At 52.5% G+C, this 19,260-nt stretch overlaps 1 protein-coding gene across 3 annotated transcripts in view; it reads left to right on the top strand.

Annotated features, from left to right (window-relative positions):
• LOC144723698 (HHIP-like protein 1) overlaps positions 1 to 18,129 on the top strand; it is a 46,021-nt gene extending 27,892 nt beyond the window's left edge. For 2 of the 3 annotated variants that reach the window (XM_078602623.1, XM_078602622.1), the window contains exons 9-13: positions 9,744 to 9,886; positions 11,600 to 11,681; positions 12,410 to 12,492; positions 14,656 to 14,912; positions 16,654 to 18,129. In XM_078602623.1, coding sequence (XP_078458749.1) covers positions 9,744 to 9,886; positions 11,600 to 11,681; positions 12,410 to 12,492; positions 14,656 to 14,912; positions 16,654 to 17,055 — 967 coding nt within the window. In that variant the 3' untranslated portion in view covers positions 17,056 to 18,129. The remainder of the gene's footprint in view (positions 1 to 9,743; positions 9,887 to 11,599; positions 11,682 to 12,409; positions 12,493 to 14,655; positions 14,913 to 16,653) is intronic. The other variant, XM_078602624.1, reaches the window with a different exon arrangement.
• Positions 18,130 to 19,260: the final 1,131 nt, after the last annotated feature.

Raw genomic sequence — 19,260 nt, 5'->3', positions numbered from 1 at the left:
GCTTACGGATTCTAGAAGGTGGTCGTGGCTAAGGGTGGGGCTAGCCACGCCACAGAGGATATAAGCCGGGTCCCTGAGAAGGACCGGCTGCTGTTGTTCATCCTGAAGAATCTACGTTCTACGTCCAACACGAAGTCACCAACACGTGGACCTGGGCCCAAGCTGGGGTCCGGTCCGTTGTAGCTAGTTACGGTGTAATTAGTGTAGTTAGCCTGGTGGTCCACCACCATAGGTTGTTATCTTTCGATTTAAAGCTTTCGTGACTGCAGGGATTCATCTTCTTGGTTCTTTCGGTAAAGTCACGTAGAATTGAAATAATAAAATAATAAAAATAAAACATAATAAAATAATTCTAACGACGTTTCGGCCACAACGCAAGTATCCGTCCTCAGGTGGAGAACAGGTCTGTCGAGGAGACAGTCTGAATGACAAGCCCTAGGCTTGGAGCGACTATTTAAGCTGGGATGGAGGGGAGAAGAGCGCCTTGACAAAATAATTTGCATATCAATATGAATTTAGCATATTTATGAGAAATGCAGATATGCGATTAGTACTACTTGTGAAATGCGTAGGAGGTTTGGCGAGGGGTTTAAAGTCATTATGCCCGTGCATTATGCAGGATTAGCAGCATCAAAGGGAGGGGATAGGGGTAGCATTCATAAAGGGAAGGAGTGTTAATAATATGTAGCTGCAGTAACTAAACCACCACGTAAACAACTAAAGTATAAACTACATAGTATACTAAATATACTCTACAATAAGCTGAGTAACTAACAGTAAGTAATACATTATAATTCTATGTCGCAAAAAATGTAATATGCTACCATCTAAACTTTATTCTCTTACATCACACGAGTCTACACCATACTATATACTGCCATAGACAAACCCAACATTAAATTATATACTGTATTGCTATACACTACCTTATACATTGTGTAGTGGTGATACGCGCTGGGGTAGCGATCGGGTGCCAGCGCGTAGTGATTGGCTGTGTGTGTGGTGACGCGCGCTGACGGTGAAGGATCAGGGGTCAGCGCGGGGTCGTGGGTTATGTGGTGCTGATTGGCTGTGTGCCGGTGACGCGCTTGAGAGGGAGTGATCGGGTGGCAGCGCGGCGTGATTGGTTGGGTAGTGGAAACACGCGCTGGGGGAAAACGAATCGTAGAGATAGCGCGTCGTGATTGGAGCGATGCTCACGTCGAGGTCCGCATCCGCTCCGTCTCCCGTGAGGAGGGACTATATAAGGTGATGCACACAGGCGTACGGGGAGAGTGTGTAACCAGCGAAGACTGAAGACGGAGAGGAAGAGATAGGGCCCTGGGGTACCCAGTCCCGCTGTCCTGTGGGGACCGGGACTCTGTGTAACCCAGAGGCGGAGTGTAGGGTGAGCATGCAGTGTGAGCAGGCAGTGTGTGTAGCCAGAGGCATAGGGTCTACACGAGACGAGTGATGTGTGTGTAGCCAGAGGCATAGGGTCTACACGAGACGAGTGATGTGTGTGTAGCCAGAGGCATAGGGTCTACACGAGACGAGTGATGCGTGTGTAGCCAGAGGCACAGAGTCTACACGAGCTAAGTGAAGAGTGTAGCCAGAGGCATAGAGTCTACACGAGCTAAGTGAAGAGTGTAGCCAGAGGCATAGAGTCTACACGAGCTGAGTGAAGAGTGTAGCCAGAGGCAGAGAGTCTACACGAGCTAAGAGAAGTGTGCAGTCAGAAGAATAGAGACCACACGTTGTATCGTGACAAGTCAAGATTTAATAAAGAGTGTGTTACCCGTCAAGGAGTTTCCTGCCGTCATTGCCAATACTTCAACTGGTGTCAGAAGTGAAACAGTCTTCCAAGCATGGATACAAGGAAGACCAGTCGGACCCACGGGATTGACCGCGAGGATAACCTTGACGACCCGGGCCAGCTGGCATCGGGGGGTGAGGACGAAGAATTGCCCACGCTGCAGGATCCGCCGACGGCGCCGGGCGAGCGACTGGGGACCGATGCCGTGCTCCGCGAGGCGCACTCCCGTCTGGCGGAGCTGCTGCTCGCCGCCGCGTCCATCCTGGCGGAAATCAGCTCGTCGGGAGGAGCGGGGACGGCGGCGGACATTCTACAGGGTCGCCCCGCAGATTCCCGCCAAAATGACTTGGCGATTCCCGCCATTTCATCTGCGCCGACTTTTGGCGGGAACGCCGACCGCCACGTGGTGGCGGTTCTCCAAGCGCGCCCGCTTGCGTCATCAACGCGCGCTGCAGACCGCCATCAGACACCCGCCACTGGGGCCGCCATCTTACACACCGACGGGGCGGCGGCGAGGAACCACAAGGCAGAGGACGACTTCATCTTTCAACAGCGCCTTCCCACATTGTCAGCCTTCAAGGCGGAAGGCGGGGACTGGGGCCAATTTCAGCGCAGGTTTTTGGCGCATCAGGAGATGGCCGCCTGGTCCGACGCTACGGCGCTGCGGGCACTGCCTGCCATGTTGGACGAAGACGCGCTCGCGGCCTTCATGTCCGCACGGAGGTCGGACCGCTCCACGCTTAAGGCAGCGCTGGGTCTCATGGCCAAGGTCTACGGACCTCCCTCGGCGTGTCGCCATCATTTTTATGCAAGGCGGAAGGCGGACACGGAGACCACGCTCGCCTATCGCACGGCGTTGCTGGCTCTCGCCGACGCCGCGTTCCCTCGTATGGATGAGGAGGGGCAAGATGCGATGGTTTTGGAGCAACTGCTCAAGTTGGCGCAGGACCTGGGGGTCCCCATCAACACGGCCGACGAGATCGATATTTCTTCCTTGCGGGTCGCTACAAGTATACAAGCGCACGAGGTCCTTCAACGCAAACAGGGGGTCGTCTGCAACGCTGCCGTGGCCTCAGCTCCGGGCCCGGTAGTCACCGAACCCCAAGTCGTCAGCCCACGAGAGGAGGCGTTCACCGCGGGACGACCAGGGGACTGGAGGTCGGGGGGTCGTTCGCCTCTGCGATCGGCCCGCAAGCTGGAGCAACCGAGATCTCCGACGACCCTCATCACGTGTTATAACTGCGGCCTCCGGGGCCACGTGGCGTCCGGTTGCCGCGCTCCACGTCAGCGCGCCATGGGACCTCGGCTGGACGACGACCAAGGCCCCAAGTCATCCCTACAAACCCCGGCGAGTCGTGGCACCTCACATGCTCGGCTTACATGCACGACACACATGGGCCGTCGCGTTGCGGCAGAGGAGAGCCGGTTAGGGTTCGGGGATTCGGTTCGGCGAGGGGGGTTCGGCCGGGACCGGGGGGACATTAAATGGTCGGAGTTGGGGCACAGAATAGTGGCTGCCTCGGCGGGATCATCCGTCGTTACGGGATACATTGATGGGGTCGAGGTCAGGGTGTTAGTGGACACGGGGGCGTCGGCGACTATTATATCGGACCTCATTTACAACATTCTCCCCGTCCAATGTCGACCGCTGCTCCCAGTGGACGTGCCATTTTACGCCGCTAATGGGGGATCATTGGGCATTATCGGTCAGATTAGGGCGTCCATTTGCATTGGAGATATCAAATTGTCGGGACCCGTTTTCGTTTCTTCTTCCTTGGCGGTTCCTTGTCTATTGGGCACTGACTTTTTGGCTAAAATGCCCATTCAAATTCTCATTGATCAGCGTTGCATTGAACTACCATCGGGTCGCCGTATTTCATTTTTGACGGGCCCTACTGAAATTCGGACGGCGTGCGCTACGATACAAGCGTTGGCGACACAGACCGTGCACGTGCCCCCGGGTTCACAGATGTTAATTCCCCTCCGGTTGCGGAAACCGTGGGTGGGGGAGACTTCGGAACAAGGCATGCTTTTGGGTCCTACTAACAGGGCTGTCGGGGGTGTCGATTTGTCGGTGGCTCACACTTTGGTTCGGGCCGACAAGGATCCGTTTGTGATGGTTTTAAACGCTGGGTCGCGGCCGGCCGTCATTCAGCAGGGCACCGTGCTAGCTCACGCGGCGCGGGTCCCTGCGGATGAGCGGCTGGTTGCGCAGGTTGATCCGAGCCCCACGCAGAACATTGAATCGAGGGAGGACCTTGAATGGGTCCATTCGCTGTGCGCGGACTCGGACGATTTGTCAGCGGTACAGTTGGGTGCGCTGCGCGAGTTGCTAATGGAATTTTCTGATGTGTTCAGTAAACATAAGTATGACATTGGGTGCACGGATTTGTTACGCCACCACATTGAAACGGGCGATGCGGCACCGGTCAGGCTAAATCCCTTCCGACTAAGTCCTGCTGAGAAGGAACATGTTCAGTCGGCCGTTAACGATATGCGGGAAGCCGACATTATTTCGCCTTCCTCCAGTCCTTGGGGAGCACCTATTGTGCTGGTTAAGAAGCAGGACGGCTCCTTGCGATTTTGCGTAGATTTCCGTCGCCTGAATAAGATCTCTGTGGCTGACACGTATCCGCTCCCCAGGATGGACGAGTCCCTCGATGCATTGTCTGGTGCGTGATATTTTTCGACTCTTGATTTATTATCGGGATTCTGGCAGTTGCCACTCGACGAAGAGTCAAAACCTAAGACAGCATTTCGGACTCCAGGGGGCCTGTTCCAGTTTAACCGGTTACCCATGGGACTTCACTCTTCTCCAGCGACGTTTCAGCGCCTTATGGAGTTGGTTTTGTCGGGCTTGCAATGGGATACGTGCTTGATTTACCTTGACGATGTCATTGTTTTCAGTAAAACATTTGAGGAACACCTCCAGCGATTGAGAGGGGTGTTCTTACGAATGCGATCGGCTAAATTACAATTTAAACCGGCCAAATGCCACCTTTTTCGTAAGTCCGTTAGATACTTGGGTCACATTGTCGACTCTTCGGGGATTTCTACCGATCCCGCGAAGACGGACTGTGTCAGTTCATGGCCGACACCCACGTCAGTTTCGGACGTGCGCAGTTTCATCGGTTTTGCTTCTTATTACCGCCGATTCGTTGAGCACTTCGCCACTATTGCAAAACCCTTGCACGCTCTAACGGCGAAAGGAGTGAAGTTCCGATGGGGACCGGAGGAGGAGGCCGCGTTCTGCTCCCTCCGGGACGCCTTGGTGGGTGCCCCACCCTTGCGCTATCCGGATTTTGCGAGTCCCTTCTTGCTAGATACGGATGCTAGCGACACGGGCATTGGGGCGGTGCTATCCCAAGTCGTTGGGGGAGTCGAAAGGGTGGTCGCTTATGGTAGCAGGGTGTTGTCACCGGCGGAGCAGCGCTACTGCGTCACCCGTCGCGAGCTGCTTGCCATTGTTTTTTTGTACAACAATTCAGACCGTATCTCTATGGTCGTCACTTTACGGTCCGGACGGACCACGCGGCGCTACAGTATTCATTGAGGGTCGCCCAACCCTCGGGCCAATTGTCACGGTGGTTGGAAGTCCTCCAGGACTATCAGTTCACGACTACATACCGTAAGGGGTTGCGATACACAAATGCTGATGCCCTGTCGCGATTGTTGCCTTGTCATAAATGTGCATGTATATCGGGATCGGCGCGCTGTAAACCGCCAGTCGTGGAAGCTATGGGGGCGTTGGCTGCGACCGCGGGCGCACCAATCGGGGATGTCCCCGCTACCTCTCAGGGTCAGGACTCGCTGCTCTCACTGTCGCTGAGTGAGTGGGGCCGTCTCCAAATGGCGGACAGCTCCCTGTTAGCATTGCGCCGCAGGGTGGGGGGTCCCAAAGAGGACCAGGAGCGAACTGGCTCCTACGTACTTAAGCGAGGCATGTTAATGAGATGGGACAGTTTGTCCCGGCGGCACGCACTTGTGGTGCCTTCCGCTGTGAGGGGGAAAGTTGTCTTGGCCGCACACGAACGCCTCTTGCATTTGGGAGTAAGCAAAACGCTTGCCCTGCTTCAGCGTGACTATTATTGGCTGGGGATGGGGATTGACGTGGTGAATATTCTGAAGGGATGCGTTGAGTGCGCCAGACGGAAACCACCGCCCGTAGCAGCTAATCCACCGCTGCAATCTATTCAAGTCTCGCGCACCAACGAGCTCGTTGCGCTCGATATTCTGGGGCCTTTTCCAGTCACGCCTAGGGGTAATAAGTACCTGTTGGTGGGGGTCGAATATTTTACCCGGTGGCCTATGGCGTGGCCACTCGCCAACCAGTCGGCGGCGGCTGTGACGGACGCCTTTGTCCAGGGCTACGTCCTGGACAAGGGGGCTCCCGAACGCTTGCTGACCGACCAAGGGAAAAAATTTTCTAGTAAATTGCTGCAAGAGGTGTGCGATCTGTTGGGTACTAAGAAGGTGCGTACCTCCCCGTACCACCCGCGGACGGACGGGATGGTGGAGAGACTCCACAAGACTTTGACTTCTATGCTGTGCCAGCGGGTGTGTGAGGCACATGTTGATTGGGACCTGCAGGTCCCGGGGGTCCTCGCCGCGTATAGAATGGCCCCCCATGCAGAGACGGGGCTTTCCCCATTCTATCTGATGTACGGTCGGGAAGCCGACCCGCCCATGGAAACGCAGCTTGGCCTGTCCGCACCACGAACTAATTCAAACTTGGCAGAACATATTAAATTTAATATTCATAAGCTGACAGAGGCAAGGGAGGCCGCACGGCTTAATTCGCGGGCTCGCCAAATTGCAAACGAGCGGTTGCGTGCACGGAAGGTGTCCGTGCACGACTGGAAACCAGGTGACAGGGCCTGGCTGCATTGCCCTCAGGCACCTTTGGCTACGTCGCCTAAATTGTTGAAGCCATGGCGGGGACCCGTGGAGGTCGTGCGTGTTGCACGCCCCCAGTGCGTTCAGATAAAATGGGGAAAGCGACGGTGGTACGTTCACCCCTCCCGACTGAAACCGTTCTCGCCTCCATATGGCCTCCCCTTGTGTCGTGAGGGCCGAGCATGTGACGTGACCGACGACCCAAAGGGGGAAATGTCTCTGCCTGATCCTCACATGTTTCCGCCTGATCTCCTCCCAGGTGTCTCGGAACTGACAGCTGCCGACCACCGGCGGCCGGATCTTCGCGGCGGGGCCGGTCCTTTCAGGCCCGATCCGCGCCGTCTAGAGCAGCCGGAGCCACCGGACGGTCGTCAGCGTCCCGTCCCATATGACGGACCGGCCAGACGGACTCGCGCCAGGTCGCGCTACTTTTTATGACCTACCACGTGAGGAGTCGAGGAAGCTGGAGCGCCTCGTCACTGCGTTTAGTCACAGAGACGCTGGGCGCGTTCATTTTCTGGAAATCGCTTTTATTGTGTTGTTCGTCGGGCTGTATATAGCTTCTTATCGAGGTGTTGTGTGTGTTGTTGTTGACTTTTCTTGTGTTAGTTGTCAATTTGTACATAGGTTGCTGTTGTGTTGTTGTTGCGTTACGGGGCACACTGGGGGGGTGGGGTTTTTGTTGTGTTAACGTTGTGTGATGTTGTTGGTTAGCAGCCGGGCCGGCTGCAAGCTATGTGGGAGGGGGTGATGTAGTGGTGATACGCGCTGGGGTAGCGATCGGGTGCCAGCGCGTAGTGATTGGCTGTGTGTGTGGTGACGCGCGCTGACGGTGAAGGATCAGGGGTCAGCGCGGGGTCGTGGGTTATGTGGTGCTGATTGGCTGTGTGCCGGTGACGCGCTTGAGAGGGAGTGATCGGGTGGCAGCGCGGCGTGATTGGTTGGGTAGTGGAAACACGCGCTTGGGGAAAACGGATCGTAGAGATAGCGCGTCGTGATTGGTTAACTAAGGAGCGATGCTCACGTTGAGGTCCGCATCCGCTCCGTCTCCCGTGAGGAGGGACTATATAAGGTGATGCACACAGGCGTACGGGGAGAGTGTGTAACCAGCGAAGACTGAAGACGGAGAGGAAGAGATAGGGCCCTGGGGTACCCAGTCCCGCTGTCCTGTGGGGACCGGGACTCTGTGTAACCCAGAGGCGGAGTGTAGGGTGAGCATGCAGTGTGAGCAGGCAGTGTGTGTAGCCAGAGGCATAGGGTCTACACGAGACGAGTGATGTGTGTGTAGCCAGAGGCATAGGGTCTACACGAGACGAGTGATGTGTGTGTAGCCAGAGGCATAGGGTCTACACGAGACGAGTGATGCGTGTGTAGCCATCACAGAGTCTACACGAGCTAAGTGAAGAGTGTAGCCAGAGGCATAGAGTCTACACGAGCTAAGTGAAGAGTGTAGCCAGAGGCATAGAGTCTACACGAGCTGAGTGAAGAGTGTAGCCAGAGGCAGAGAGTCTACACGAGCTAAGAGAAGTGTGCAGTCAGAAGAATAGAGACCACACGTTGTATCGTGACAAGTCAAGATTTAATAAAGAGTGTGTTACCCGTCAAGGAGTTTCCTGCCGTCATTTCCAATACTTCACATTGTAATATTACACTATGTATTATTCTACCCACCCTAATGTATATCACACTGCTGTATATTCACTATACCATTACGATACTATATATTACTTTGTACATTGAATTAAGCATTACAATTTTATACGCATTTCACAAGTAGTACTAATCGCATATCTGCATTTCCCATAAATATGCTAAATTACTTTTGATATGCAAATTATTTTGTCAACGCGCTCTTTGCCCCTCCATCCCAGCTTAAATAGTCACTCCAAGCCTGGGGCTTGTCATTCAGACTCTGTCTCCTCGACAGACCTGTTCTCCACCTGAGGATGGCTACTTGCGTTGTGGCCGAAACGTCGTGAGAATGATTTTATTATGTTTTATTTGTATTATTTTATTATTTCAATTCTACGTGACTTTACCGAAAGAACGAAGAAGAAGTTGTTATCTTGTTATGGGGCAGTTACCCCTTGTGTTGGTATTAATAAATGTGTTGCCTCCAAAGAGTACGTCTGCGACTCAGTTGAACTCACTACATATTTAGCCGACCTGTCCCCCCTCATTAAGGATTCATGACGGGAGGAAGAGGGGCCGGGAGTACCGGCGACACCGGATTTAAAAGTTGAATCGCATTTTAAAAAATTTAATAACCATATAAAATTAGGGAAAGCCTGGTGTTTATGTGCGTGGGCTCACCCAATCCCATACGACGGATAAGAGAAGCGTACGGCTTTAGAATGACGACTGCACCCACGCATGACATCTCCCAAGACATGCAACTTAGTCGTGCGCATGCAATGTGCTCCAGTCGGAGTTGTTTTTTTTCAAATGTGTTTACTTATTTATTTCGATAGCATTTTGAGCTCACGCCACAATCTGGGTTATTCGGGTCAGGCTCCGAGGTTTTTTTTGTGAATGCGTGTATCCGCCCATGTGTATTGTGTGCGTGCGCACGCGTATGGTGTGTGTGCGCACGCGTATGGTGTGTGTGCACACGTGCATTGTAGGGAGCTGTAGTGTCACTGTAAGCGCACTGCGCTATGAACCCGGCGACCCGTGATCGATTCCTGCTCACGGCCAACACCAGTGACGATTATTTGAACCGGTCCTGGGCCTCCCCTAAGTCGACTCAGCCTCAAATGAGTACCTGGTGCAGTGTGTAAACATCGCCACTGGGGAGACGAAGGCGGTCGGGCGTGGTGCTGGCCACCCACCCCCTCGTGTGCCGTGCCGGCCTTCATAGGTGCTCGCTAACAGCACTTTCCCCTACAGTCTAAGGCTATACTCTTTGTAATTTTTTTTGTGTACGTGTCCATTTGCATTGTGTACATGTGCATGTGTATTGTGTACGTTTGCATGTGGATTGTGTGCATATGCTTTGTACACGCGTGCACGTGTCCACGAGTGCACGTTCCCGTGTGATGTGGTACGACAGGGTGCTGATGGCTTTGGAGGAGGGTCCGGACGGAGCGTGGCACAAGCGTGACCTGTGCATGGGCACTGGTCAGACTTGCGCCTTCCCAGGACTCATCAACAACTACCACAGCGCCATCATCTCTTTTGGAGAGGACGAGTCTGGTGAAGGCTACGACACGCACGCGCCACGGCGGCCACACGGCCCAGACGTAGCCTGTTGCCCGTTCATTTGCAGAGGCTCGCGGTTCGATATTCAGCGGGCCGCCCCGATTAACACTGCGGGGATAGAAGTACTCCGCACTGTCCGCTTCGCAGCCGACGTTAAAGAGCCGGCAACTGTGGCCTGGCTCCATGGTCACAAATTGCCAAATATTAAAACATTACACCGGAAATTGCTCAATTGGAATCACACAATTAAGTAATCATCACCAATCGTATTGGGGAAAACTGAGCAGGGCCTTTATGAAAAAGAGTCATGTGACCCTGCGAGGCTTTCCAGGGTAAATGAAGCGTCGTAAAATAAAATAAGACTCACGTGCCATCGGGTCCACCGAGGGGCCCGTGCACTATGGAGTGCACCCAGGCAATCGAACAACAGTCCCATGTGACCCTCAAACGCACACAGGCCACAGAGCCACGTGGCGTGAGAGCCAACAAAGTCACGCACGCTAACAATAATCTAGTACATTTCATATTTGCACCATTCCTATAGTGCAAGTCTATAATGCAGGTGCTGTGTTTCACAGACAGTCTGCCAGTCGGGAATGATGATTGTTGCGTGTCATCCCAATTGAGTAATTTCCAGGGGATCTTATCAAATTCTGGCCATGACACTGGTATGCATGTATGTTGAACTTCTTTCACACCGTATGTAAGCCAACCGTGCTAATCGGAGATGTGTGGGGGAAGGACAACAAACTACACACAGAAAAAGCAGTTGTAAGAAAATGAGTTTTTGCTCTAGATTTAAGAGTGCATAGCTCCCAGTGGCTTCCTATTATTGGTACGCAATGGCCAACTCATTGTCGCATGCTGTCGGGGGATCTTTAACATCCACTGTGAAGTAAATGCACCCCGACCAGGGCGGCTTGCCATATTTGAACTCAGAACCTCTGTGCTAAAGCTGCCCCACGTCACCACGCCACACGCACGACATGACCCTCTTGAGGTGTTTTTGTAGTCACCGTTTGCTTGGCACAAGCCTAAGGGGCCAGCAAAGCACATACGGATGTGTGAGGTGGGGGTAGTGCACCGAGCTTGTGGTGGAAAACTATAAACTACTTTTACTTTATCAGAGAAGGCCCACTGAGCTACATAGCTCTTTTTCAGATAGCCCAACGAAGTGGCTTATCATGTGGACATGTATAGCAGCAGCCAAACACTCTAAACGCGTGATGTTGCTTCGTAACGTGGAGGGAAAAACCGGAGGACCCAGAGAAAAATCCACACCACAGGGAGAGAGCCACCACAAACTCCAAATATACAACAGGCGTTAGGGTCGGGATCGAACTCACGACCTCATGTATGCCAGGCGAGGTAGTTAACATCTCGCCACCGCGATGGCATTTAATGTGCAGGGGAACATAGGCACTGCAATCTTAGATTGATTCTTGGCTATATACATCCAGGAACAAAAACTTGCATTTGAAGCAGCTCGGGCTTCTTGTAATTCATGGTAGCCTCGAAGTGATTTGTTGTCATCAGCACTGGGGAATGCCACCGCTCCTTTGTATATATGTATCTCTGTTGAACTTCTTTCACACCGTACGTAGCCAACCGTGCTGATGGCCTGGAGAGGTGCTTGCTAATATCACTTCCCCCCTACAAAGTGTGAAATGGAGAATCCTTGCCTGCTGCGTGTGCATCTCTCAAAAGGCGAGCTCTACTTCATGTCCACCCCTCTCGCCATTTCCACGGAGCCACACGGAACGTTGTACAAGCTCGTGGATCCCTCACGGTACTTGGTGAAACACACAGGGGGCTGGACAGCATGTATGGGGAAAACCGTGACGGCTTATGAGTAGCACAGCATGTCACGCAGCGAACAAAACATGGGCACGTTTTATTTGCTGAACTTCTGGTTGAGAGCCCCATAAAAACAATATATTATACTCTTGGTACATAATGAATGTAATAAATAAATACATTTGTAGAAATTTGATAGAAATGTTGCCAAATGACAACAAAAACCTCGACGTTTTAGATGGCGGACCTATGACCCCATCCTCATGAATCGTCACGGATATCTCATCGTGAACAATATCAGTTTTACTGAATATGCTGATAGGTGCCGTGATGGCGAGATGTTAACTACCTCACCTGGTATGCAGGAAGTCGTGGGTTCGATCCAGACCCTGACGATGCCTGCTGTATATTTGGAGTTTGTGTGTCTCTCTCCCCATGGTCGCGTGGATTTTTATCTGGGTCCTCCGGTTTTCCCCTCCACATTTAAAATCAACGTGCGTTTCGAGTATTTGTCTGCTATAAAAGTCCAGCTGATAAGCCACTTCGTTGAGCTATCATTTGTTATAGTCAGGTCACTTCTGAAAAAGAGCGACATAGCTCAGTGGGCCTTACCTGGTAAAATAAAAATCTTTAGAAATTGTATGAAACCCACGCCTGGGCTGAGCCATTTGCATCTCCCGCACTTCTCCACACCCATATGAACGCCATCTCCCATTGCAGCCGTGCCGCTCCAGGGAGCTGCCACTGGGAACCGAGACCTGTGCATGTGCTGGGAAAGACCGTTGCCTTCATCCCTAGAGAGAGTAAGTCCTCGTCGCATCTTTGATGGGAAGGAAAGACATGGGGGATGCACATGGAACGCTCTTCCTTGCGATATTAGGAAGCCACTGGAGATATGCGCTTTTAAATCTAGGTTGAAAACTAATTTCTTTAGAAACTGCTTGTTGTGTTTGTTGTCCTTCCCCCACACCTCCGATTAGCACGGTCGGCTACGTACGGTGCGAAAGAAGTTCAACATTCATACACACGAATTGAACAAAATCTTTTTACGCGTGCTGCTTTGATTATTAACTGCTCCTCACTTGTCTAGGGTCAGTGACTCACTACCCAGGTGACTGCACACGTATCAGCAGGTGCACCGATTACTTTAGGAAGCAACACATTCTACGGTTTCATTTCCATGTTGTGTAGGTAAAGCCATAAATACTGCAACGACCTGTGCTGCAGTACAAACCATAATTAAATAGAAATAGGGCGACTTCACCAACGACTTTTAATGAAGTTGTTGAGGCTGCTGGCCCCCGGGTCCTCCGCTGGCGGGGGGCTGACCTCGGGGGGGCTGCTGCCTCTGGACTCCTCACTCGTGTGAGAGCCGCTGCTGCTCAACTCCTCGCTCGCGGGGGGAGGGCTGCTGCTCCCCGGCTCCTCTCCTCGCGCCGCGGCCCCTCGGGTCCGTGAGTCCTGTTTGTGGGGCATAGCTCGGGGCTGGCACTCGGCTGCCTAGAATCAATGCTTCTCAGCCATTCAAACGTGACGTCTCCGCTCACACAACCCCGCGCACCAATCACACGCGCGGAACGGGGGTCAGGGGTCAGAGAGCAATGACGTCCTTCGCACACGCGCTGCCACCGAGGGTGGGCAATGGAGATTGTTGAAAGGGCTGTGGGGTGGGTATTCGGGGTTGGTTTCAGCGCGACACACCAATCGCACGCACGGAAGGGTCAGGGGTCAGAGGGGGGTTGTATTGGAAATGATTTAAAGGGCTGTGGAGCGGATGTTTAATGTTAGAACAAGTGTTGCTGTGTACTGGGGAATTAAAGAAATGCTTTAATCATCCTCCAGAGTAACTGGCGACAGGATTCACACACCACGCTTGGGCACAATCTAAACAATAGCCGTATAAATAATCCCACGCGTACTCGCGCGATTCTACCATCGCTCACCGCGGCCACACCACTCCCAGCACTCCTCAACACCACAGAGACCACACAGCGTCGGTATCCTATGCTTTAGAGTTTATTTCCGGCGCGTCTGCGAGTCCCTATTACCTGAATCAGCAGGGTAAGGCTAGCCTATCTCCCGACGGTCTAAACCCGACCTACCTCGTCTATTTGGAATTAATCTCCCTAAATCCCAACTCTCTCTTACGTACTCACGGTTCGGTTCAGATGTGCGGGAAGTCGCGGAGAGATGAGGCTGCTCGCTGCTCTCGCTGGTAGCGGGCCTGGCTTGCCCTGCGACTCGTCACACGGATGATCTAGTGGCCGGCAAGCTGACTGATCCTGGCTTGTGCTGGACACGAACTAACTGATTCTACCTTCCCTCGCCTTTTATTGTTCTTTACATCAAAGAGAATTTGGCGCTGATCCGCTGGCCTTTCCGGCCAATCAGGTGGCTCAGATTGCCTGCCACTCTCACTGGACCAGTGCTTTCTCAGACGTCTGCACTTTACCTTCCACATCAAAGGGGCTGCCGCTGATCCTAGGGGGTCCCCAGCCAATTGGAGAGCTCCCCTGCCCGGTCGTACCATTCGGACCGGTGTTTTCTCAGACGTCCGTGTTTCGTGCAGTGTGTTTTCTAACCGCGGTGGCTCGGCAGCCCCGTCTTGACCATGTAATTACGACCCAAGTCACGGCGCCGCGGTGCGAGTTAGCCTCGGGGGAGATCGCACAATTCCCTGGCCGCAGGAAACCGTGAAGATTAGTCCCATGAGAGGGCTTCTGGGTGAAAATCTGTCGGCCAGGTGACCTCCCCTCGAGGCCCTATGTGGGGGTGTGTGTGTGTGTGTTCATGTGGGGGGTGATGAAGGAAGAGCAGCGTCGGCCCCGTAGCTCGGTGGTGGCGGCGTCGCGGCCACGGCGTCGGCAGAGCGGCCTCGCCGGTGTGGCATCACAAAGTTACACCCGCAGCTACACATGGAATAAGTCGAAACTGTGAACGATTAAACTTTCTTGACAACGTCGCAGCTCTGATCCTGGATGAGGTGCCCCTGACGGAGGCTCCCAGCACTACGCAGCCACCCAGGCAAGAGCAAAGGCCTGAGGTGACACAGAGGCGGCCCGCACCAGACCGGCAGCCGGACACGGCGGGACGCTCCCACACCTTCAACTACCACGAGTACGGGATCCTGCCAGGCACCCAGTCGACCCCACAGAAGAACATTCCGGACGCAACTCAGCATCCGACCGCGTCCAAGAGGAGAAAGGACTCCACCGCGAAGCAGGTGGGACCAGAGTTTCCGGGGCTGCACTCTTTGGGGTTAATGCTCAAATATTTGCAGTGAACACAAGCTTGTGAAGTTTCAGGCTGACCGTCTCTTCCCAAGATGCATGTTGTACTGTGTCGAACTTATTTCGCACCATACAGGCCACAGGGCCACGAGGGCACACGTGGAGTGATATCCAGCTAAGGCACGCACAATAGCAATAATTTAGTACATTTCAGATTTGCGCCGTTCCTCCAGTGCAAATGGGCTCACCGTCTCACCCGAGTGGGGACCGCGAGCGGGACATCTAAACTTTGATATGGGGAGTGGAAGACAAGGGAGGAAGAACTTAAGTGAGGGGGTAAAGAAAAAGGGGAGGAGGGGCGTTTTCAATCTAGATGATTTAAAAGTGCACAGCTTCAGTGGCTTCCTAACATCGGAAAGAAGAGCGTTACCAGACGGCCGCAGAAGCAGCGCATATGAAAGTGCCACGCGATGTGGTGACCGCCTTTGCTCGATGGCCAGCCAAAAAGCCGCCGCTGCTGCTGTGAGGATGACCAGAGTTCGAGTGATCGTTTGTGCTCGTTGATGAGATCAGCATACACAATCACACAGAGATTCGGAAACCTCTGCAGCTTAGCCACAGCCGGTCACGAGCACGTTGCCTCATCCGTGGAAACTCCACCGCCCTCGCGGCAGCCACCACCTCACTCATAGTTGAGGGGTGTGTAATGACATGTAGGAACCGGCCAGGTGCTTTGTTTTTGTGGGGCTGATGGAAAGGCCCCTGAGTGGCCAGCTCCAGCTTCAGCAGCAGAGCCTCAAAACTCCTTCTTAGAATGAGCAGTTATCACCAAGTCAACAGCATATGTACACAATAGCGTGGGTTATCCAGGAGAGAGCCAACCCTTAATTACACTCGGGCATTGATCAGCATCTCGTCATATCTGTACCAGGCACACATTCCACTAGTCCAGCCATGGAATCCTTCCTGAATTACGTGGTAGAAAATTATGATGCTGTAGAAGCCAGAGGATACGCCTGTTGCACACCAATATATGTTTTTAATGTTTTTACTTGAATACGCTTCATAATCTTAACCCTAACCCTATATTGAGATAAAATCCTACAGTCTTTGGTTCTTTCGGTACGTGACTTTACCGAAATAACCAAAAAGTATGGATTCATGCAGTCACGAAAGCTTCAAATCAAGATTAAAATCCCACAGGATATGCTATAGTCAATGGGGGTAGGGCACTAATGTGCCTTGTTTGATACATGAAGGCTGTTTTTTTATATTTCAATAAGACTCAAATATTAATTACTAACATGAATCTTATCCCAGATTTATGATCAGCTATAATGAAAACAAAGTTATGAGGAAAAATATCAATCCACGGTTTAACTTAATACAGTGATGATAGGGTGTGCAAAGGGCTTTGTAGTGGTGTTAATAAAATCAGTTGGTATAGGAGACCACACCGCTGCCTCAGCATGCATTTAAAAGCCAGAAGTGATTTTCCGCTCACATGCGCATCGAGGCATTGGCGTTCATCACCCGTTCACAGCCTCTGAGCTGTGAATGGGTGAGCAAATTCCACAATGCGACAAGGCGAGTGATGCTACCACATTAAACTACCACCGGTCGACTTCCCCGCAAAAGCGTCGCCTCGCCTTTTTGGTCCCCGGACGTGATTGATGGGGGCCAAGTGACGCGCCAGGGCATTCGACTTCACCCCGACGCGGTTCCTTCCGTCAGGGGATGCAGGGCGGGAAGCGCCCGCGGCAGGGCGCCGTGCGGCTGGCGGGCGAGCGAGGTGGCCTGGCCCGGCACCTCGGCCGCGTCGAGGTGTTCGCGGGCGGTCGCTGGGGCACGGTGTGCGACGACCGCTGGGCCTTGCCAGCGGCGACCGTTGTGTGCCGTCAGCTGGGCTTCCCCGGCGCCCTGCGCGCCTCCAAGCGCGCCGAGTTCGGCGAGGGCGGCACGCTGCCGCTGCTGCTGGACGACGTGAGCTGCGGCGGCGGCGAGCGCTCGCTCGTGGCGTGCCGGCACCGGGGCGTGGGAGTCCACGACTGCGAGCCGGGCGAGGAGGCGGGCGTGGTGTGCGCCACGCACGAGGCCCAGCTCACCGCATGGGCCAACGGCGACGAGGACGACTGAAGCACGGGGGGCGAGGAGCGGCGGGTGGTGCATGCGCACGCGCACGCGGGGAGATCGCTGCGTGGGGTTGATGGCGCCGTTGGGTGAATGTGGGTTGTTAGGCTCGCGTCGAGAATGGTTTCAGACTAAGGGATGTGCCGTTGGAAATGGTGTACAAGCACAGCCATACACATGACTGTCATACGCTGGGTTTGGGCGACTTTGTGAATTAGCTAAGTGTGCATGGATTTGACAATTGACTGCAAAATTCCGTGGATAATTCTTTGTAGGTTAAATGTGAACGCCTGGATACGGACGACAGAGCAGAAGATGACTGTTGATTAATGTGGGTGACTGAGGGAGGGTGAACATCGATGATTGAAAAGATGTCTTGTGACTCGTTATGAGGCTAGTTGTGGATAACTGATTGGATGAGTACGTCTAAAATGACGTGTAGATGAAGAAGCGTTGACCGAGGGATGACTGTGGGATGACCAATAGTTGGATAGCTGTGTGCAGGTAAAAAATTGCGACTATTTCAGGCCATGGAGCCACATTTGGCCTAATGCTCAATAGAATGATCAATAGAATAGAATTGCATTTCAAATTTAAGAGATCGCTTTTTAGATTATCCAAATGTGGATTCATAAAAATATAAGAAGTCCGGTGCCTGGTGGTCCAGGGGTCAAATCACTGAGCCGGCACTGCTGAGATTTTTGTGTTTAAATCTGGGCAGCCACTCTTGATTAATGCAGTTTCTGTGAAGTGTAGCGGGTCGATAGTGTGTCGATAGTGTCGTCCTGTCAATTGGCGATCACCTCAAGTGGGTTGAACTGTTCTGTCGGAGTTCCCAATGGATACTTCACGACACGATACAAATGGCACAATTAGGATGAAAGTGGGAAGAAAAAACAATCAGATTTAAAATTGCAATGTCACTTTATTCAGCTCTCATAATTAAATAATTGTGTTCATTGCAATGCAGAGCAATTATAATTTAGCTTTTTGTAGGGGATGCATGTCTTTAAACCGGTGATTCGCAACGTTCGTTTCGGTGAATTGCAAATATGCAAATCATGAATTTCTTGATTTTGAGCATTTGGGTCTGTTGTGATTATGTGTGTGAAACACCTGCAGGGAAATGTCTATATGGAATCGAAGACAGTATAAGTATATTTCGGGCAGGCAATCTATGCTACCGCCAGGGCCGTCCATAGGGGCGGGTGCAGGGCCTGAGGTAGATCACACCATGTGGGCCCCCCGACGCCTTCAATTTAACGCATAAGTATTACATCTGACACCGTGACATCGAAGCACGGGGGGGGGGCCCAAAGTGTGGGGCCCGGGGCAGTCGTCCTAATTCACTGTGCACCCTACAAACGGCTCTGGCTACCAGTGGTTGCATTATCCTCTCACATGCGTGGGGTTTACACAGGCTTTCGAGACTAATCCCACACTCACACATTTTCAATCGTACTTTTAACGGTAACTATTTTATATTGTAAAATAAGTGGCTAAAGGAATAATGCCCATTTTATTACAGCATTTGAAAATGTCACATTATGTAAAAGTGGATTATTCTGCCCAATGGCAGAAGAGTCAGTTTTGGCTTATATCGTTCTTAAGGGGCAATCACGTCAATATTTGGGTAATTTCAGGGAGTTTGAGTTCATTTTGATGGAGCCTGCACCCAATCGTCCCTGACTCTGCATTTTGTGTTTAGTTTGTTGTCTTTCCCCCACACCTCCGATTAGCACGGTTGGCTACGTACAGTACAAAATAAGTTCAACATGCACACAAACGTAGTCTGCCTAGATGACTGGCCTGCTTGGGACACAGCAGAGCCTCAACCCATGTTGGGATCTCACAGTCGCCAGAGCATGTGACCCATGTCCTCGCAGGTCGTGATCCACCCGGGCGTTGTGGGGGAGTGGAGGAGGCCAGCGACCAGGGACCGCTTGGTTACTCGACTAATAGGCCACAACCCCAGCTCACAAATGGTTTAACGCATACATACCCACACCAGTGAATAATAATCATAAATTAAAGTATCAACAATAATTCATATTAATATGACAAATTGTGTTACCCGTGGCACACCACGACATGGGGAGTAGAGTCAAGGATATGATGTATGGAAAAAGTAAATTGAACGGGAATGGAAATAAAAGAAAGGAAGGGATGCCGGGACGGAAGTCCCCAAGACAGACAAAGAGGGTACAGCTC

The sequence above is a fragment of the Lampetra planeri genome, chromosome 18, assembly GCF_965212315.1.
Source record: "Lampetra planeri chromosome 18, kcLamPlan1.2.h2, whole genome shotgun sequence".
NCBI classification, from domain to species: Eukaryota; Metazoa; Chordata; class Hyperoartia; order Petromyzontiformes; family Petromyzontidae; genus Lampetra; species Lampetra planeri.
This window is presented reverse-complemented; position numbering and strand designations above follow the sequence as displayed.